The sequence below is a fragment of the Empidonax traillii genome, unplaced genomic scaffold (genome assembly GCF_003031625.1).
Source record: "Empidonax traillii isolate 1590-97213 ecotype Southwest subspecies unplaced genomic scaffold, ASM303162v1 scaffold587:size399798, whole genome shotgun sequence".
NCBI classification, from domain to species: domain Eukaryota; kingdom Metazoa; phylum Chordata; class Aves; order Passeriformes; family Tyrannidae; genus Empidonax; species Empidonax traillii.
In genome coordinates this window covers 208253-229943 of record NW_020955780.1, presented here as the reverse complement: position 1 = coordinate 229943, position 21691 = coordinate 208253, and the positions used below count along the sequence as shown (strand labels likewise).

Here is a 21691-nt window from a genome sequence, read left to right as displayed (position 1 = left end):
CATGGATCTGAGGGAGGGCAGGGATTGAGGAAATTGTCCTTGCTGGGGAAAAACGCATGCAGTAGACTGGACTGATGGGATCCAGGAAATTGCTCACCATAGCCAGGGTGGAAGATGAACTAACACTCAGCACATACATCAGTGTGGCTGGGACCTGGTCAGTCAGCACCAGGGTTTTCAGCCTGCGGTGTTTTCCTTCAAAGACATGGCTCATATGAAATAAAGAGTTTTGGGCAATCTGTTTGTGGTGCCTGCCTCTGTGGGCAAGTCCTGAGCTGTTTCTTTGAGCTTGTAGCCAGTTTTTGGACCTCGTCTGTTGTCCTTGCTAGAAAAGAAATCCAGCAAAAACTTTGCTGTATAATACATTGATCAGAGGGTTCTTGTGCCTTACCATTACTAGGTGAGGTGTGGGATGTGCCTTACTGGGTTCATTTTGGTTTCCATAGAGAATATCTAGAGGTGAAAATGGCTTTCATGTTAAGTCTATAAAATATTGTACTGTGGAACTCCCACCACCTGCGTGCAGCAGCCTTCACTCGAGAGACCAACACAGCAGGCACTGCATGGTCAGCAACCCATTCCCTGTGGTACCACTGAGCATACCCTGGACTGTGGTCGGCCCTTTAATAAGAACAGATGATGTCTTATGAACAGGCTGCCATGAGCTCCAGGCTGCCAATCTACATTGGACCCAGAGCAAGGTCAACTTCTGAAGAGAGGCATAACACACACAATGGGCAAATACTCAGGAGCAAAAGTGGCAGCGGTTCCCCAATGGCAGGGAAGGGAACACGTCACTGTCAGCCTGCCTGGCTTTGCATGGCTCTGATCCTGCCCCTGGAGGCTCAGCTGCAGACTTGCCAGGATGACAAAAGCTCCACATGCTCCTTGAGAGAAGAGAAAGCTACTGTGGTGGCGAAAGTAGAGCAGCTGGGCAACTTCTGAGCTGAAGCAGTTTCCATTAAACAGAGATGGAGGTGCCTGTGGGGCTGGAACGGCCCTGACACAAGACCATAGTCATGAAAGACTAGTTCTGCCAATGTCTTATTCACAGGCCTTTTTTTGGGCAGACATTTTCCTCAGCAGAACAGGAAGAAAATATTGAGAATACATGCTTTTTTATCTCCCTTCTTCCACAGTATGCAGGAATGAAAACAATCCTGTTTCATCCAGTAGGTCTAAGTTTGCAAGAGCAGAGTTCAAGGAACTAAAAGTATCCCTCAAAAAGGCCTGTGGTGTCAAACAAGGTGTGATTGAAAAAAAAAACCCTCTCATTTGGCAACCTTGTATGCTTTTGACTGTAAACTCTCTTCAAACTATCAAGGCAAAAGTTCTCTGATCAGGGCGAGAAAGCTTGTAATTTAAAGACTAAATGTTTTATAGGAGATGGGGAATAAAACAATGTGAGACAAGCACTCGTGAGAGCTTGTTATAACTGAAACACTCAAAAAGAAGGTTCTGATGTTTTGGTATGATGTCAAAACCATTGGACATCTTGAGGTTCTAAACCCCTTAGTCAAGCCATGAGACAACTGGTTTTGATGAAAATGCAGACAGATGATGGAAAATTACTACAGGAAGTGTGATGCTTTTCTTGCATGAGTTGTATTCCAAAAGCAGGTCCCCAAAGATGGGGAGAAACTCTACTGAGCAGTGTCTCCTGGGGACTTTACTGCAGCTCATTGCTGGTGATGTTGTTGGGCCTTTGCCTGAGGTGGAATCTGCCAGACAATATTTGCTGGTAGCTATGGGTTTCTTTAGAAAATGACCTAAAGTTTACCCAAAAAGGAACTAAGAGTCTGTGATAGCAACCAAGCTTCTAAGGGATGAATTTTTCACCATATTTGGGGAACTAGACATGAAGAACATGCAATCAGGCAGAGGCTTTGAGGCCAAAGTATTTAGACAGGTTTGTCAGATGGTAGTAAATGCAACAGGAGGTATCCAGCATTCTAAAGATGGTGGAGAGAGGAAGTTTGGCTGATGCCAGGAGGAGGCATTGAGCCAACTGCATGCCACCTGGCCTAAGATGGCTCCATTTACACTGCCTGGTCTCCCTGTGCTGCTCCTCAAGGCCTTTGTACCTGCCTGCCCCGTGTCAGCCTCTAAGAGACCTTAGTGTGTCTTGCACAGCACCAGAAACCTGTGAGTGGGCAATTGAATCACTTAAACCTCAGACACTTTACAAGAGTGACAAAAGGACCAGGACTGATCCAGCCCTTTGTCTATTTTGTTGATTTTAATGACTTTCAGTGTAAAGGGAAAGTACTGTAAAGGGAAAGTACTCCACTTTTCCTTTTCAGATATTAGCCTGGAAACATAGCACAGTCCTTGCAAGAAGTTTGTAAATCTGGCCTATGTTGATCTAGCCTTCCTGGACTCTGCAAAAATTAAGTGGAATGGCCCAGGTTTTTCTAAAGAAAATTTAATACAAGTATTGCTTCAGGCAACATGAACATTTTCTGATGTCCGCTTATGTGTGGGAATCTGGGTGATTTCACATCCCATGGAGATGAGATATTAGGAGCCCAAAGCAGATAAACCATGTTGTGTAGCAGTGACCACGTAAGTGCATTAACTTGTAAGAGTTATGGCCAAGGAGGAGTTACGAGGGTAACTGAGTGGGTCCTGAAAGCAAAGAATACAGCCAAGGATGTTGAGTCTGGTAGAAATTGGTTCCCTATTGGGGAAAAATAGAGAATGGTCTCATTTAGTTCACAAATTTCATTAAAACCAAAAACTTTGCTGAGAACTCCTTCTCAGAAGGAACTCCTTTTCCTTTCTTAAGAAGAAAAGGGAGCAGCAGCTGAAAGCCTGCAGTAGCATCCCGGTGGGAGCAAAGTCGGTCCAAGCTGGCTCTTGAAAATGTCCCAACAGGAAAATGTGATACTAGTATGTAAAAGCCTAAATTAGTTGCTCTGACACTTCCTCCCTGTGTAGGTCCATGGGTCTGGGTTCTTCTGAAAGGAGGCTGGGCAAGGTATAATTTTGCAGGGATGCCTGATGGTGATGAGCAAAGCAGTTTGCTTTTGCTCAGCTCTGTGCCAGAAGTATTAATGCAGTGGTGTGAGTATGGGCACTGAGGACTGCTCAAGGCCCATCCCAGAGCATTGCTCAGACCAGGTGGCAGGGGTAAGCAGGGGGCCTGGCAGTATGGCAGTGATAGCAGTGTAGCACCATGGTTGAGGTGATCTGCTGCTCACCCTGTTGTGTCCTGCACAATGTGATGTTATGCCAGACCACCTCTTCCCCAGGTGAGCAGCTCTGCTCCACAACCCCCAGCTTTCCTGGCAGAGCTTTCTCCTGGAGCAAGAACCATTAAATAAAGAAATGGTACACTGGCTTTCAGACTGTCCCTGTCTGGTAATAATCTACAGAGCTCGTTACTGTAGTGTCCAAACATCACAGTCCATCAACCTACAGGAGATGAAGCAGGAGTGATACCATTACAAATGTTTTATTTTCTGTTTGTGTCAGGTCATGTTCTTGACAAAGTTACACACGTAGAGATTAGAGATTATTCCTTTCACTATGTACTACAGTTTGAAGTAAATTGGACTGTATAGCAGTTGTGCTATCCCTGTTCATAAGCCTCAGCTTCATCAGCTGTAGGAGGTATCACTGGGAAAGAACAGTGTGGTTTAAGCCAACTCAGGAAAACTGCATAATGGCTTTGGAAAACATAGGATACGAGCAGCAAATACTCAGAGGGTCCCTAATTCCAGGCAAGCCTGTCATTACTAGCAGGCACAGCCTGCTCTCAGAAGGGCTCTTGGACCCCATCTTTGGGATGGAGGGCTTCCACAGTTTCCTCTAGCACTAAAACCTTGGCTTTAAAACCCTGGCTTCTTGGAAGCTACAGCCTCATAAGCATGTTCACTGAAGGAGTTTTGGACTTTGGAGTCGCATTATTTGCATCTGACTGTATATCTTCTCCTGGGAGTGCTATGAACAAGACGAATTGCAGAAGAAATCACACATTCCCACGCAAGCATGTTTGCCTCTCATGAAGTATGAAAAACCGTGACCCAAATGTACTGTGAGACAGTAAATCTCAGGAGACAGCATGTCTGAGATGAGAAGGAAGGAGAAAGCAAGCCACCGCAGCTCCCAGCAGCTTTCCTTGAAATCACTCTGAGCCCAGGAGCTGGAAATGCTTTGGGACACAGAGGCCAGCTGGTGCCTAGTGGCCCCTCTAATGCCAGGAGCCCTCAGACATTGGAAATGGAAGTGTTTATCTGTTCTTCCCAAATTTCATTCTTTCCAGACCCTTGTAGATAGGCTCATTTCTAAAGAACACAGGAGACAGCTGTTGAAAAGGGGGCTTGCTTACTCTTGTCTAGGAAACTCTGAACAGTACATACCTTGCAGACTGGTGCTTTCGATTTGTATTCATTTCAGCCTTTGTTTTCTGATTGTGTATTTTATTCTTCCCTCTAGGCCATCCTGCCTGCAGCCACTCCCACCACCTGCTTTTAAAGCCTCCTATTGCTTCCCACCCAGCTAGAAAAGGCAACTTCTAAGCACCGAAGCTCTGCCTGTGGCATTGGCATCACAGTGTCTTTAGGCAGGGACCTTCTGAGTTGGGGGCCATGTCAGCACACAGACACCCACATGCAGATGAATTATCTCCCAAAACAAGGGCTCCCCTAAGGGAGCATTTTGGGAGACAGAGAGCAGGAGGAATGAATGTGTGTTATATATGCAAATTGTTAGCAAGGTCTGATTTTTTGAGGTGTGTCTGGGAGCCAGGATTGTTGTTGGGATGATGTTTGTGAGTAATGTTTGGTCAGTAGATTGTGTATGTGTATCAACTGGTGCAAGGGGTAGGCAGCTGAAAGTGAAACTGTGGTGATGACTAGAAGGTAGGTAAAGGGTGGACACAAGAGATGAGTATTTGTTCCCCGATTGGATGACCACCTCTGGCAGAAATAGGTTTCTGGGAAAAATCTTCTTTTTCACAAGTTCCTAAAGACGATCTCTGCAAATGTTTGCTAATATTTACTTGACATTTTTCGTCACTCATGTCAATATGATCCTGCCCTGGAATGTTAACTGGAAGCAAACACAAAAGTGGGCATGAACTCAGCTGATGTGGATACAGTTTTAAATTAGGCTGATTTTCATGGTCATCATCTTTCACGTAGTCATCCAGTTCAGCTGAGAATGAGTGGTGCTCCAGGAGTTCTTCTCTTTCCAAGAGTCATGATTTTTTTGTTCTCTCTTAGGGAAGTGTGTTACCAGAGTCACCGTTGTTTTTGTCTGTTGCCTGACACTTCCTACCACAATCCTGCATCCAGTTGCTTCTAACTTAATCAAAACTTAACAATCTTGCCTAAAAGCGGTTGTTAGCCTCCAGCTGTTTTCATAATACTATTTTTTAAAAGTTCATCTAAATTAATTAAGCTGTTTCCAAGAATGTAACTAAAACTAAGCACATTTTTGTTTTCTTCATGTCAGGAAAAAAATCTGGTGATGATTCTTTTCATAAGTTCTGTGCTATGGAGCAAAATCATCAGACTTGCAGTGGAGCTGAGCTTTGGGCAGGAAATGTGCTCTGTGCCTTTCCTTTGAAAGATTATCTAACAACAAGTTACAAGAAGCTGTGGTTTGAACTCTACCAGTAGTGGCAGTTTTAATTTTCACACCTAAACATACTGCAGATTTCTCATGTTCTGGGAGTATTTCCAACTAAGTCTGAACTTACTCTTCTTGCAGTGGCCCCCAGTAGTTGGTGCAGCCTTTCTTGGATCCAGGAAAAGTATGATGCCATGCAACCAGGGACAATTCCCAGCCAGCAGAGGCAGTCCAGCAGTGCCAATGGAGTCACACTGCTCTGGGCACCACCTGCAGAAACTACACCACCATCTTCTCCCCAGAAAAATTTGATCCCAGAGTGGCTTTATAAAGGAATTTAGTGATGCAGATGATGACCAGAGATCCACATCTTGGCCTGCCTGGTCACTAGCAAGTACAGTGAGTGACCAGACGCCGGTAACTTTGGCAGTCAGGGTCACGTGGCTGGAGCACACGCACAGGATGGGCAGACACTGTGGGAGTGTGGCTCAGTGGGCACAGACAGTCTGGGCAAAGAAGTGAACCATGGAGGGGGAGAAGAAAGTAAAGGTCAAATACTCTTGGCTCATGCAAACCTACTTCTTTTTTGTTTGTTTGTTTGTTTGTTTGGGGGTTTTATCCATTTGTTTGTTAGTTTGTTTGGGTTTTTTCCCTGGTGACAATTACATGTGTTGCAAAGTGAAGTAGTTCTCAAGCGAAATAAAATCCCTTCTGCTAAGTTCAGAGTGCACAGCACTCTGAATTATTTGACAAGCACAGTTTACCCTTTCAGCAATTCATGAGTCCATTTTCATAAGTAAGAGCACACTTCTGAGGATGTTTTCCTTGCTTAGTATTACCTAATGGATTTTTTTTTTTCTTAATAGCTGCCATTTCATCTGCATCTTGCTATTCTCAGCTCAAAATTAAAAATGTAAGTTGCTGATTGTGAATACTATTTGTTATCCATTTACTAGAGGAATCTTAGGCACATTCATTCCATTTCCTCTTAGTGCCTCATCATCAACAAACCTTTGTCTCACTTTACTGCTTCTGTAAATCATTTTCACCCCTTTCATTTGAGAACCATGTGTTTGGGCTCTTGCACAAACGTCTCATGAGAGTAATAGGCCAAGTCATGTAGTATCATTTTTACTCCTTGATAAGCTGGCAAAACTTCATTAAGAAGAGATTATTGAACAACACGTAAGTATTTTTTTGGATGAAGAAAGCATTGCATTTAAACCATGAAGCAAGCAGTATTTTGCAGTATTTTACCAAGTTGGCTTGTGTCAGCCAATGGTATAATTCAAAATAGTTAGATTAGCCTGGCTCCCGCAGGCAACGTATACCTTCTCTCTTCTGTGAGATGAAGGATGTGGAGCTAACAATGCTCCAGAGGTGTCCTAAGAACTGAGGAGAACTGAAGGAAAGTTTCAAACATTCTTTCCCTACTCCTCGTAGCCTCAGCAGAAACAAATGCAAGGCGCGAGAGAGTAGCACTCCTGACTCATGGTGGGCTCCCGTTGGAGGCTGCAGTGGCATTGGCTGCTCATGGCAAATGCCAGTGGTGGACATAGACCCAGAGCCAGACTGAGGTGGGGAGGACCATGAGCCCCAGAGGCTGGAGGGATCCTACAGAGGCCAAGAGTTTATTAAACCTCAGTTTAAGTGGAGCTGAAATATGTGCCTCTAATGCAGGGCAACAGAGGTTAACAGAGTCCTTTCTGCAGACATTTTATGACACTCTTTGGGGATACATATAAGAAGGCTGGGGCATTCGGAATAATTTTAAAAAATATTTGTTTAGACTATGTCAGGGTCAGTTAGAATTTCCAAGCAAGCCAGTCCTAGACGGATTTTTCTTTTTTTGTTCTTCCTCCACAGCTACAGTGTAGACATGCTGTAGTTCACGGCCAGGCCATGCAGTGCAGCTGTGTCCCCTCAATATCTCAAAATAGCTCTCAAGATCAGTGAGACTCTGCGGTCACTGTGCACCCCCTGCACTGCCTGTGGGCTCCCTGTGGGAGACCAGGGATGATAGTCCCTGGCTAGCAGGGGTTGCTGCTGCTGCTCTCAGACCTTATCAGGAATCCAGGTTTCCCCATCCCCATTGACACCAATATCTCTGTAGGAAACCCCACAGGGCTGCAGCACTGGCCCTACCTCATCATGAGGGTGTAGAGTTTGGGGGAACAACCTATTACTCTCAGGTTTGTTGTTAGTTATATTGTGTCTTCCTTCTTGGTTGGAAAGTTCCCAATTTGGTTGTGCTGCTTCTTGCTTCAGTTTGTGATTTTGCTGCCCTCTTACTCTCTGCCAGTAAAAGCTAATGCCAATCTGTTGCCCAGGCTCAGTGTGAATTAGTGGGTTTGGTAGCCAGAAACCTAATTTCTTTTTTGAATACTTCTAAAAGCCTAGTGCTTGTAGGAATTTTCCCAGACCTGGCTGGCCTTGAGTTTTGCGATGTGCAGTTGGAATGGAAATAATTTATAGCTGTGCTTCCAAGAACAGTCAGGTTTGGGGAAGGCTGACAGTTTTTCTTCTCTCCTCTGGGCCTTTCTTTACTAATCAGCTGTATAAAACTGAAGAACAGCAGAACTGCTTTGTTAAAAAATCTGGCCCAAACTTTGGCCCAATGTTTAAACTCAGCTTTTTCTGTGGTTCAGTGATGTTCAGCCAACTTTGGGTGTTTTCTGCTTTTACTCCAGTTTTCCCTTCGTTCCTGCTTTCCAATTTCCAAGAGAAACTGATAGCACCCAAATCCCCCTGAGATGTCCTGTACTTGGGTATCCTTGGGGCTGCCACATCACTTCATCCAGACTCAGAGTCCGCAGATCTTCTCCACAGGGGCACCAGTGGGCCCAAACTGGGAAGCACGAGGAGCAGCACAGGAGCTGTGTTGGGAGGATTTGTTGGGGCTTGACTGACTGCCCATCTGAGGTACATAATGCTGCACTTTAGGCGAAAGGGCAGTCCAGAGACACACATATGCTGCTGTGCCCTGCTGGATTAGGGCTTCAGGCTGGCTCCTTCAGCTGGGCGGTCTGCTCAAACACCTCTCTGGCCAGGGCCTCTTAAGCCTTCTGAAGTTCATCTGTAACTAATTTGAATCAGGACTCCATAATGCAGAGGCAGTTGAGCTCTTGCTCAGCTCATTACAAAATGGCCTTAATCTCCCTCCTCCTGCCCCTCTTCTGTGCCAGTGATTTCAGGCTGCAGCCCCAGCCTTGCTGCCAGCAGCACAAAACAGGCACCTGGAAGTCACCTCTGGGAGGCAGCTGAACTTCAGCAATGCATTGGTGCCTCTGCTGAGAAGAGTTTGCTTTTGCAAAGGAGACAGATAGAGAAATGCAGAGAGACAGACTGATAGACCGACTGACCAACCAACCAACAGCATGAACACTGTCCACACAGGCACAGACCCACAGGATGGGGTGAATCACTCTGCAAGCTGGCAGTAAGGAATTAAACGGTGCCATAGAGAGACACCAGAGCAAGGCTCAACTCCCTTCAGGCAGTTTTGTCTCACCAGCCTTCCTCACCAGCTGGAAGTAGCATCCCCCCACTCCCCTCTTAACTAGATGAGTGATTTATATCTTCTGTTACATGTGAGAACTGATGGTGCCTCACTTGGCGTGTGGTTAGCGTGGAACACACATTGAGATGTGGAGGGCTGCACCAGTGCCTCGTGCCTTCCTCTCAATTGGATGGAGCAGATGTCCTGTTCAGCCAGTGCCGAGGCTTGGGTGGAAATTTTAGGGGAAATGTCCAGGGCATTTTGTGGGGAAGAGGGAGGTGCTGACTGATTGTGGGGGAAAGCTCTGGAGGAGGTAACAGCTTGCAGTGAAGAGCCCCCTATTCTTTTGTACTGCTCAGGCAAGGGATCTTTTCAGATCCTTGCAGTGGCAGAAGGGCACAGGTGAGGTTAAGATGAATACATAAATCTGAATCTGATGAGAACACTTGTGCTCTTCATTTTCAGGAGAGCTTAGCCGTAAGCCCTGCCTCACCCTTATCTGTTGCTCACAACTGAACAACCCTCAGTGCTACCACAGGCACTGAATGGCACTGCCTGCTGTCAGCCTCAGAGCTCCCTAGTGCTTACCTTTCCCTGCTTCAGGTACAGGGCCTGGTTTCACAAGGCCTCAGTGTAGGGAGGGGGGTTGAATCGTGGCTACCTTAACCACTATCATCATGTAACTTGGTTGGACACAGCAGGGGAGGAGCAACCTTGCTGTGTCTACATTTTTCTAAAAGAAGCACAACACTGAGAGAACTGAATGATCCCAAAGTAAGACTGACAGGTGGATGGGGCAGATGTTGCTTCAGACATGCCTGTTACTGACAGTAGGGATATCCCAGTAGGGAAACTCAGCTCAGACGAGAGGAAGAGAGTCCACACCTTGGGACCAAGCATCCATATTTGCAAAACCCTACAGTGCTTGTCTGTGGAAAACAAAAGTCTCCGGAAAACAGCACTGGGGACCTCTCTGTACTACCTTTCACTTGGCCAAGGGTCTGTGGACACTTTTGTACTGAAATCCCAACAAACAGCTACTGGCCCATGTCTAAGTGAGATACCATTCAATACTTTGTCCAGTATTAGTGATGCTGATTTTTTTCTTAATGAGATCACATATTTTGTCTATTCAGCATTGAGCCAAGTCTTCAGAGCAGTTAGGTGCTTACATCTGCTCCCAAGGAACATGAAAAAAGCCGAGACCCTCAGGCAACCACTGTCATGGCAAGGCAATGAAGGACTGCTTTAGAAGGAGGAGATTACTTATCCAAAAGGTATCAAAATCAGAGCCAAGAGGAAACTAAAAGCCCTTTCAAGCCCCCTTCCCATCCTTGCCTGCCTTGTCCATCTTTCTTGGCTGACGTACACTGGAGATGTACACGTTCAGAGGTACTACATGGCTTTTGGTTCACGTGCAGTTTTAGGCGGAGACACAAGTAGGGCACAGCAGAAACCCACAATTATTTCCCAGCTGTTTGTAATATGCCTACAGTGGGAAATAAAAGAGACATTTTAAAATGCAGTAGCTGACCCGTCTTGTCTGTCATACTTTCAAGCAGGGCTTTGCACATAGCCTGGTGTGCTGCAAACCTGTAGCTGAACACCCCCAGCCCTGCAGCTGGGGCTGCCTGCGTGGGATATAATGAGGCTTTGATGCCACTGAAAGGGTAGTTGTCACCTCCCTCTGCTGTCACTTAAAAAGTCATCTTGTGGCTGGTCCTGCCATATCCCCAAGGCAGGGGGCGTGTCACCCCCTGCAGACACTGAAAATCTTCAAGTGTCAGAGAGGAGAGAACCAGATCACTAGGAAATTAATGGGCTCTTCAGAGAGAACTGAGATGCCCAGCTCCAGAATATTCGGCATAAACAATAATCTTTTGCATTCAGTAGTGAGGAAGCCATGATAAATAACTGAGCAGTTTCATTTTCACGGAGTCACAGAATATGCTGACTTGGAAGGGACCCACAAGGATTATCAAGTCCAACTCTTAGCCCTGCTCAGCCCCAAGAATCATACCATGTGTTTCTCCCAGTGGAGGCAAAAGCAGTACATTTTCTTGCTCTTTTCTTTTTCCTTATATCACGTTCTGGGAGCCAGAAAGTCAGTTGCAATTACAGCAGGTTGCTAGAAGCATTTTAGTGCCTTCAAAATTTGCTAATCAGCACTTTCCTGCTGTTCAAATGAATGTGCTACATGAAGAAGGACTTGGAGCATAAACTGTGCCTTTTACTCTAGCCACAGCTTCTATGCAGAGTTTTTAGAAAATATTTGTTAATGTAAAAGCCAGTTTTGTTAGTGTCCTTTAAATAACATGAAAGAGGAGCAAGCAGCATATTTTGCATTTGTACAGACAATGCTGAGCTCTCCCCAAGTAGCCACAGGGTGTGTGAATCCAGCTAATCAGGCAACAAAGCAATACGTGCCCTCAAAACCAGATGTTTGTATTGGGGGGGGAAAAAGCTAGTTCAGAAAAAAAAGCAAGATGAACAGCAACTTTCACAAACAAATAATACACATTTTCCCCAGGCTTTCTGTGATATAAACTTCTCAGCAGCACTAGAGTTAATGTTTATCAAGCTGTCTGTCCCAAACCCACAAAGTGATTTAATCCAGGACAACTAGCCAGGAACAAGAGAGCTTAAGTGCAGCCAGTGCTGAGGTGGATTTGACTCCTATGGAAGCATCTCACAGGCACACAGCGGAGATAGAGCCAGGGACGTAAGTTATACACTGGCTTCAGGGCCACCAGAAGAAAGCTTATGAACTCACTGGTGCGATGTGGTACCTTTGGCACTCTCCCCAGACTGCTTTTCAGAACAGAAGGAGTTTTTGAGATCTTTCTTCTCCAGGCCTCAGCATTATTCCTGCACTATACTCTGATCAGAAAAATAAGTCTCTTCTTGAAGAGGGGAGCCCTAGGTGTGGTCAGGAGGAGCACAGTACAAAGAAATGCCGCTCTCCCCTTTTCATCCTACAAGCAGGGTTTTCTGTAGGAATTTGCTCTGTCTGTAATTAGCTCCCCAAGGTGGTCAGGTATTTCATATCTACTTTTAGCCTGTGAGTTGCACTGTCCCCCTCTTTGCTGTAGAGCCTCAGGAGGCTGCAGGTAGCAGAGCAGCAGTGACAGCAGCTTTGACAGGCTCAGCAGAAATGGATGGTGTCCATGTAGATAAGAACATTCATGCAGTGGCTTCCTGAGCACAATGGGAAGACAGTGAATCGTAGAATCACAGAATATGCTTAGTTTGAAGGGATCCACAGGGATCATCATGTCTGACCCTTAGATCTGCACAGGACCATCCCCAAGAGTCACACCGTGTGCCTGAGTGCACATGTCCAAACACTTCTTGAACTTTGTCAGGCTTCATGCTGAGACCACTTCCCTGGGGAGCCTGTTCTAGCACCCAACCACCCTCTGCAGAGGTGAAGAACTGTTTTCTAAAATCCAACCTAAACTTCCCCTGACACGACTTCAGGCCATTCCCTCAGGTCCTGGTCACCACAGAGAAGAGATCAGTGGCTCCCCCACCTCTTCCCCTCATGAGGAAGTTGTAAACTGCAATAAGAATGCTGTACCATAAGGACAGGAACAGCTTAGACTGTGTTCCAGCCTTCCTTCAGGTTCTGCAGGATCAACCACATGAGGTCACTGCCTGGGATAGAAGACTTCTAGACTTCAGTGACAGACAGGAGGCAGAAGGCTGCAGCAGACAGCTTAAGAACAAGCATAATGGCTTCAGCACGTGTTAGGGCAAGATCACAAGAACTGGATAAGGTTACTACGGCTGGCAAAGTCCTTGAGGTGTGCTGGCTGGGCTGTGGTGCAAATCTGCCTTGGTACAAAGTGTAGAGTACCCTGCCTGAGCCTTATCTAGGCAAAATTTTAACACTGGTATTTATGCAAGAGTTGAGAGAATGACATTAAGAGCCAAAACTGGATTTAAAAAGCATTCTTAAACATTTGCACTTGAGGATGTGTTTGTTTGTTTGTTTGTTTGTTTGTGTTTTGGTTTGGTTTTGTTTGTTTTTTGTTTTGGGGTTTTTTGTGTGTGGTGGGTTTTTTTTGTTTGTTTGTGTTTGTTTTTTTTTAATTTTTTTATTTTTTTTTTAATGCCTCATTGAAATGAAGAGTCAGGCCACGGATATGCAGACAGGAAGAGGCACCATGAAATGGCCATAAAATCTGGCGATTGGCAGGGGGACATCCCTATGTCTACACCTGGGCAGGAAGGCAGAAGGCCACTACGTCATTTAGCGTGGGACTGGAGAGGCAGCCTGGTGCAGCCCCATGTCACCCGTGCTATGTGCTTTGGTTGTGGGTTGTCGACCAACAGGCAGCCTCTCTGAGCTGCCACATGCCAGTAGGTCTCCCAGGCTATGCTTGAAGCTTCCCAAGACTGGGATAGCATCAACTCCTCACTGAGACTGTAAAAGCTTGCACAAGATGCTGTTAGAGCAATATATTGGCAATGCCAAGATCCAGGCTTTTTTTCCTGGAGCCCATGGGAAACTGCCCTGTGCTGGTTGTGTCCCTGGGTTTTGTTGGCCATATAGCTGTCTTGCATCCTTATGGGTTGTGGGGCTGCAATCAGATAATCAGTGTGAAGGAACCAATCATGAAGGAGCTGTGGCATGTCATGCATATGCCATGCAAAGCAGACCTATCTTTTCAAGCTGGGCCCAAAGTTGTGTACTGGAAATGTCCCATCCTGCATTGCCATGTGGATGCACCAAGCTGACTTTGCTCTAAATTAAATTTCATGGATAAGATTCTATATACTGAAGATTTTACTTCATCATTCTCACAAAATAGAACACTTGAGGAACAAAACAGATACAAGTCGTGAATCCAAACATTCTGACAGCATGATCAAAATGACCATTCCCTCAGGACAGTATCAGCAGAGCAGTGTGATGCTTGGCTCCCTCAGGGGCTCGCTTACCTCATGGCCATGTATTGCCACATGGTCTTGTGTCTCCTGCACCCCCTTTCTCTTCTGCAGGGTTCCCAGGACAGACACAGTGAGACTGGAAAGGTATAACCTCTTCAGGTGAACTGGGGATGCCGGCAGCCCTCCTGCCCAAAAGGAGCTGCGAGGTGTTTGGGACCCATGTACCCAGATATCCTGGGCTGTCCCTGCCCATTGGCAACTGACACAAGGTGACTCAGGGAAGGTCTTGGCAGTGCTGATGGTCTAGCAGGCACCAAGGCACTGAGAAAGCAGGGTATAATTGTGGGAAGCCAGGAAATATCCTCCTTCTACTGCTACAAGGGAAAGGATGGAGGCATAAGCAGTGAAGGAGGCACCAAGCGGTCCTGTCGGGCTTTTAAGGGTGCAATGGTGCTCACATTAACTCCTTGTCATGGAGATCTTCACAATATGTAACTCAAGGTCTCTCTAGGTTTGATTAGAAACAGACACCCCAAACTTTGCACTGAAACTTTGAGGCCATCTCCAGTTACAGGAAGTCTGGGCATATCCATATGCAGATGTATGCAATTTGTTTCACTTCAGCAGTTAGCGTGACTGTTTTGAGGTCAAAGAGCCTGTTTCTAGGGAATGAGAGTTACTTCCTGGGATGCTCAGCTGAGGATGGATGCACGCCATCCCCTCCCTACACTGCCGTCCTGCCCTCAGTTGCTGCCCCTCTCATGGAGTCAGCTCATCCCTGCCAGGGCCCTCAGGGGCTAGAGGTAAAGAAGCCCATGTTTGCTGCAGTGCAGGAGCATGACAGCAGCATGGCTGAGCTGGCAAGGAGGGCTCTGGACTGGCAGCAGGCAGGCAGGGGAATACCCATTGTGGGCACAGCAGGGACAGCCACTTGCTCATTGAGGCTGATGGTTTGTGATGGAGATAACTATTGCTGCTGAAAGTTCGAGACCCAGCTCCCAGCTGCAGTTTGGGCTATGCAGTCAATGAAATTAAAAGAGACCCAGAGCTTTTCTGTGTGTATATGTTTCTGCAGACCCTTTCCCAGCTAGCTGAGCTGCTCAAGCAGATAAGAAACAGCAGAGGAGTTCCCAAGGAAAGGCCTCAGGTGTTACATTTGCTGCTGCTTGGAGTTGCAAGGCACCTGGGATTTAGGGAAGCAGCCAGCACAAAGCTGTGGGGGAAAATGTAGTGGGCTTCCTGGCATCATAAATAATAAAAGAAAGAAAGAAAAGAGGAAAAAAAAAAAAACAGAGGAAAAAAAATTCCTGGAATACTTTCATATATTTATTACTCTGTCTCTACTGACTCATAGGCGGTAGTCCGTTGCTGCAGACTTTCTGGAACTGTTTTATTTTCAGCTGTGAAATTTATAAATATCATGTCTGTATCATATGATTTACCCAGGCTGTGGGGTAGGGCCTCTTTTGGACAGGCTTGCCCACCTGCATCCCCCAGGAGCAGTAGAAGAGTTCAGAGAGGGAAGGTGCAAAGAGGAGGCAGGGTGTCAGTCCCTGGCCTAGACACTGGTCCTGGCACCCAGGGAGTATAAATATTGACAAAACGTTCCTAAGGATCAAAGCAAAGATGGCTGAGACAGACAACATCAGACTTTGGAAAGCTTTACAAGGACCTCCTCAAAAGCCTGAGGGAACAGTATCAGAGAAAGCAGTAAATCTGAAATCACAGTAGGGTGGTAGTCGCAGATAGCTCCTGCAACGGTTACCTTCATCCAAGGTCTGCTTTCAACCCCTCTGTACCAACTGGGTAATTTTTTTCTGAAAACCCTTTCATAGCTCCTCCTCCCAGACTTAAATCTGGGCATTCCTTGCCCTTGTGCCCGAGGGTGACAGCTACATTTCATCCTGGTTTTATCCCAATCACTTCAATGCAGTCTTTCAGCTGCAAGAGTGAGAAATGAGTGTGGACATGCACACCTTCTCAGAAGCTTGTTCATGGGCTTTTGGCTGTGGAGACATGACAGCTATTCACAGAAGGGCTAAACTCTAAATATACAGTGAATTAGTGGAAAGATGTAACAAGAGATAAGTGCTGGAAAAAATGAAACTTGCCAAAGACACATGCTAAGATGCCTGAGCTGGCATTAATGACCCTGGATATGACACTGTTGGGGAAAAGCTCCCAGTGGGGACATCACTAGATGGTGGAACTGTTTCCTAGAAAGACTGATCTTGGACTGGTAACATTTAAATATAGGTTAATGTGAAATTAAAAAAAAGATCATCCAGTTGATGTACTCTTTGCTTGGTAAGGAGAGCATGAATAGGAAGTACCACTGTACCACTTCCTGGACATTTAGGAACTGAGAATAGTGGCTCAAAGTTAAAACCTGCAGTAGGGCTACCACGTTTTTTGTCCAAAGATCCCAGTCAGAAATGTGGCCAGTTGGTGGGCTGTTGTTCACACAGACCCCTCTTTTTCTGGTCTGGGGATGGCCCGCAATACAGAGCAGCGGCATCAGACAAGGGAGAGTCACGGTCACTTGCGAGAACCTACCAGGGTCCTGGTGGCATAGCAGCACTCTTACTAATGAAGGGATCACCACTTCCACTGGAGGCAGGAGGTGGGCAGGAGAGGATGCTCCATCACAGCACCTGGGCCTGAGGATATATATGCCCCATTATAGAAGCTCAAAGGTGGTTTTACTTGTAGCTGCTAAGCCTTAGAGAGGAACCAGCTTACTGGTTGAGTGGTTGAAATGGCCTCCTCCTGTGTCACCATACTGCTGTTATGCATCATGTCCCATTAATTATTAATTGTTGGGGGTAGTCAGGCAGGAACATTTCCCAGGCTGCTGTCAGACTCCTCTCATTTCCCTTTGCCCCACACACAGGCTGAGCTGTTTCTGTAGGTGTCTCACAACGTTCTTTTCTGGAGCACTAAGCCCCATTTACAGCCTCCTTGCCGAAAGCAGTGCAAGTCCTCTTAGAAGGCTGTGGGGTGTCAGTCAGGAGCACCTCTGCTGAAACACCACCACTGCCAGGGGATGCAAGAGAAGCAAGCAGACCTAACCAAGCACCACGCATGGCTGCTGGGTACTGGTTTTCTATTGTGTGCTATTCAGTAGGGGAGCACCAACGGGCTGGTGACTGGGGATCTACTTGATGCAGGAAGCAGATGGGTTCCTCTACCCTCAGAGACCTTTCCTGTGGCCAGGACCTAGGAATGTAGTGCTCCACAAGGTTCAGTCCCAGTGTGGGTGTTGGAGAAGGGTCTGACTAGGTTGTGTGCACAAGTGCACAGGGCTTATCCTTCCACCTGGCTCTTGGAGAGGGAGGAGTAGCTGGCAGAGCTTGCCCCAGCCTCTTCTTTCCCATCTGTGCTGGCCTCTGCGGCTTGTGATCAACCTTCCTGCCAAAACAGCCACCTCCTCCCTTGGTTACAGCCTGTGCCACCCCAAAGCTGAGCACCAATACCTTCCGAGGCCAGGGCTGGCAGCTTTTCTGCATCCATGGCAGCCCTCTGCCTTGTCTCACCTCCCTTCTCTCTCTCCGCCCAGAGTTGGCGCCAGCCTCTCTGTCCACCTTTGGGAACTGCTGCCCTCCTGCCAGGGTGCTAGCTTTAACTGGTTGAACCAACTAATTGGTCAAAATATTTACATCTATTTCCTTCTCTCTCTCCCTACCCCCTGCCTCTACTCAAACCCACCTTCCTCTCTCCCCTCCCTCCCCTTCCACCCAAATAGGTAAAGACAGCGCTTTGGGAGAGGCTGACTTGCAGCCGACCTCTGACCCTTCAGGAATGGACAGCAGCTACCTCAGCGTGAAGGAGGCTGGGGTGAAAGTGACCCAGGACAGGGCCAGCACAGACCTCCCCAGCCCCATGGACAAGGCCGACTCAGAGAGCAACAAGGGCAAAAAGCGGAGGAACCGCACCACCTTCACTAGTTACCAGCTGGAGGAGCTGGAGAAGGTCTTCCAGAAAACCCACTATCCTGATGTCTATGCCAGGGAGCAGCTGGCCATGAGGACAGACCTCACCGAGGCTCGTGTACAGGTACGGGGGAATGGCCTAGGGCTGGGTGCGGGGTGGGTGAGCTGCAAACAAGCCCCTGAGGTCCCCTGCAGCTGCACCATAAACTGCAGGCAGCTGAGCCCTATCCAGAGTCTGTGCCACAGGCTAGCATGCCTCTCCAGCAGGGGCAGGGCAGTGAAGAACATCCACATCTGACACTAGTGTCAGCTCCCTTATTTGGTCTGGTGCTCCAGTGTTCAGAGAGATGCCTCTTGCCCTTGAGCTAATGCTACTACAGGCAGGTAAATCTCATGGCCACCCACAACGAAGCTTTTACAAAAAACACTTTTTTTCAGGAGACTCACAGGGGACACAGGTTCATTAGTCTGAGTGGGAGCAAGCTTTTCCACAGGATGGGCTCTTTCCGGCAAGATGGGGATGCAGACGTGACCAGGAGCTCAGTAGCAGAGAGCATGAGCTGATACAGAACAGGCAGCTCTTATTGCCTGCTTGGTTAAGTAGGTGCTGAGGATGCATGAAAGCTGGAGGCCTGGAGACAAAAGGTGCACTCACCACTTTGGGAGGAGCAGGAGAGTGAAACAGCTACACTGTTGACAGACTTCCAACCACCTCCACCCATACAGATGCCAGCTCCCATGAACTAGCTCCCCCAAACTAACCTGGAGGTCCAGCAGAGCCAAAATCCACATCAAAGAAATTTAACAGAAGGCGTGGCAGGGCTCAGAAGCATGTGCAAAAAGGAGCATCATTGCATGGAGCATCATTGTGTGGAGTAGACATCCACAATTCACACCTTGGCAACCAGCTCTTTCTCCAGCCTAGCTAATCTTGCAACTTCCATCTGCAGGCATTTGTCAGCTCACCATCCCCAGAACCTGCGTGAACATCAAGAATGTTGGTTAAGACATGGTGCTAAAAATCACAAGGTCACGGGTTCCATCCCTGTATGGGCCATTCACTTAAGAGTTGGACTCACTGATCCTTGTGGGTCCCTTCCAACTCAGAATATTCTGTGATTTACCTGAATAGTTGGCCTGTGGAGACACCTGATTGTATCTCTTACACCAGGAAGACTCCCAGCTCCCAGGCAGCCCAGCTTGCCCTCTGCTTTAACCTTTACAAGTAATCGAAGCAGTCAAGCCAGCATCCATGCTTAAGTCTATTTTAGTCTGTGCCTTCACTTCCAGATTCAATTGGAAGCAGGATTTTTCTTGTCTGCTTCCTAAATTGGTTTGCAGGGCTGCTGTGCTCTTCTTCCCCACAGCTGTTTCTCTTCAGGCTGGACACGGCTGCATTTCAATAGGAAGCAGCATGATTCCCATTGGTCCCGGGTGTAGCATGCTGAGCACTGCAGGATGGGCAGAGGAAGGCAGTGCTACAAACATCAGCTCTTTACTTCTGTCACTGGATGAAGCCCTTGATTTCCCAGGAACACATCACAAGTGCCGATGGGGTCTCCTGGGAGGCCAGGCACAGCATCTGGTTACATGCTGCACAGTGCATGAAATTCCTTTTGCTCAGGAATGAGAATGAGGTGCTGGAGGGTGGCAAGCTCCTCCTGCTTGCTTCTGAGCCAGGGTGTGCAGCTAGCGTGCCATCCCAGCCAGCACGCAGGGCTGCTGACAGAGCCAGGGCAGGTGAGGCAGATGCAGTCTACAAGTTCCTTACATATGACCCATGATCTTGGGGGGTTTCTCCCACTGGATAACACTAAAGCTGAGAGGAGAAGCACCTCACTGGGCAGCCAGGAGGATATCTGGCAGAGGGGGATTTCACCTTGTCCTGAGATAAGTGCCCCAGCTGCCTGTCGCCATGGCTGCCAGCACACTCCTCTAACTTGAGGTGGTGATGACAGGGCTCGTGTCATGGAGCGGCTGAAGGACTTGTCCAAGTGGCCTGGTGCTCGAGCACTTACCCGGGGATGAAAGGGGTCAGCACTTGCATTTCAGTCATTCCCCTGCTCTGCTGGGAAGGGCCCAGTCCCCTGGGTTATGGGCTGGCACCCAGCCACCACCTCATGACAAAGGGCTGCCATGCTGTTGGTAGAAATGCAGCCTCCCTGTCACTGGAGAGCAAGAACCAGCAGGCCTGTGGGTGCTGTCTGGGCAGGCTCAGGGCACCACGTGTTCCCAGGGGCCTGGGGCTGCTGGCTAGTGAACTGTTTAGCCTCATCGTGGCAGTGGCAGCCCCTCAGGGGGCATGGAGGTGCAGCCGGAGATGGCACAGGGTTCTTCTGCTGACGGCACAGGGCTGCACTTCCCATGAAGCAAGCTTTTGGAGTCAGAGCCTTAGTGAATCATGCCAGTGCCTGTCTCTGGCTCTGGGTTGTGTTATAGCTTGTTTAGGTTGGACTTTGGTCTCCCACTCCTCTGGGTAGCTCTGTGGGAGCCTTCCAGTGCCAGCACTGCAGCACTGAAGCCCATCAGCTCACAGCTGAAGAGTGGGTACAGGCACGGGGCAACAGCTCAGGAGACTGATGGAAAAGTAAACGCCTACGGCACGGACCAAGAACCAAGGGCTAGAGGGTTGGAAATCACAAATTAGCCATGAACCCCTTACTACTTTGCCTCTGCAAGCCAAATAGCCATTGTGTACTCAGACACCCTTTGCCAAGCTGGCAGAGGCTCCAGCTGCTGGGGGTATTGGGGTACACACTTATGTCAGCCCCATGCGTTTTGAGGGAAGCTCAACAGTCCCTCTCCCAAGGAAAGTAATTTGGCATCTAAGGGATGCCAAATGTCCTGGAATAATTTCATGGAGGCTAGCTTCAGCTGCCTGCAAGGCTGAACTGAGCAAAGGAGAGTGGCAGGAAGGCGAGGCACCCAGCAGGTCGGAGGTGTGATGCTCCCTCCCACAGCTGAGCCAGCTTTTGGCTGGAGGTCATCCCCTCTGTCTGGGCTCCCTGGATAGCATAACCAGCCACACTGAAGGCAGAAGCAGATGTGAAGCCTAGACAGGCAAGTGGCAGCTCTGATTTTTCCAACCCTTTCCCAAGCTCATGCTTCATTAGTGAAATAGCTGCCAGAGAACAGTGCCTGGAGAAGAGCCCATGCCAGCAGCATGCATGGGGTGGGCTGCACTGTCTGTGAAGTGGTGGCATTCCACAGCCTTGCCCCTCTCCTGCTCCATTTCCCTGGCTGCCTCTGTTTGCAGCCATCTGTAGTGGTGTCAGACAATGTCAAAGCTAATTCCCCTTGTGATACAATGCAACATTCCCCTGTCTGCCCCCCCACAACCTGGCCCTTTCTTTCCATGTACTATTAAGATACTGCGCATCCCTGTTTTCCAAAGTGAGAGCCATGTGTAAGCCCTGTGCAGAGGCAGAGCCACACAGCCAGGGACAGACTGCTGTGGCTCAGTGACAAGCCTGCACGGGTGCACAGTGGGTGCTGTGTTCATGTAGGTCCTGCACAATGTATATGTTCCATTCCTTTATTCTCTTCCATGTCTGGGGCCGCAGAGCTCCAGAAAGAGCTTCTGCTTGGTATTAGCGACTGTCTGAGCTTCTTCCAGATCATCCAGGTCTGCAGCATATGTCTGAGGCAGTGGCACGAGAAAAACATGGTAGACACGTGTATTCACACATGGCTCCTTCCCATTGCATACACTCATATGCACATCCCAAGCCCTGACAGCCTGGCCCTGGCTGCTCATCCCTCTTGGGCTATGAGCATCTCTGCCTCC

The 21691-nt window shown here is 47.9% G+C and overlaps 1 protein-coding gene across 1 annotated transcript in view; it reads left to right on the top strand.

The window, feature by feature from the left end:
• The window catches only part of ALX4 (ALX homeobox 4), a 38473-nt gene that overhangs the window by 10171 nt on the left and 6611 nt on the right, over positions 1-21691 (top strand). The window contains exon 2 of the mRNA XM_027898258.1: positions 17718-18028. Within this exon, the coding sequence (XP_027754059.1) occupies positions 17718-18028 (311 nt within the window). The remainder of the gene's footprint in view (positions 1-17717; positions 18029-21691) is intronic.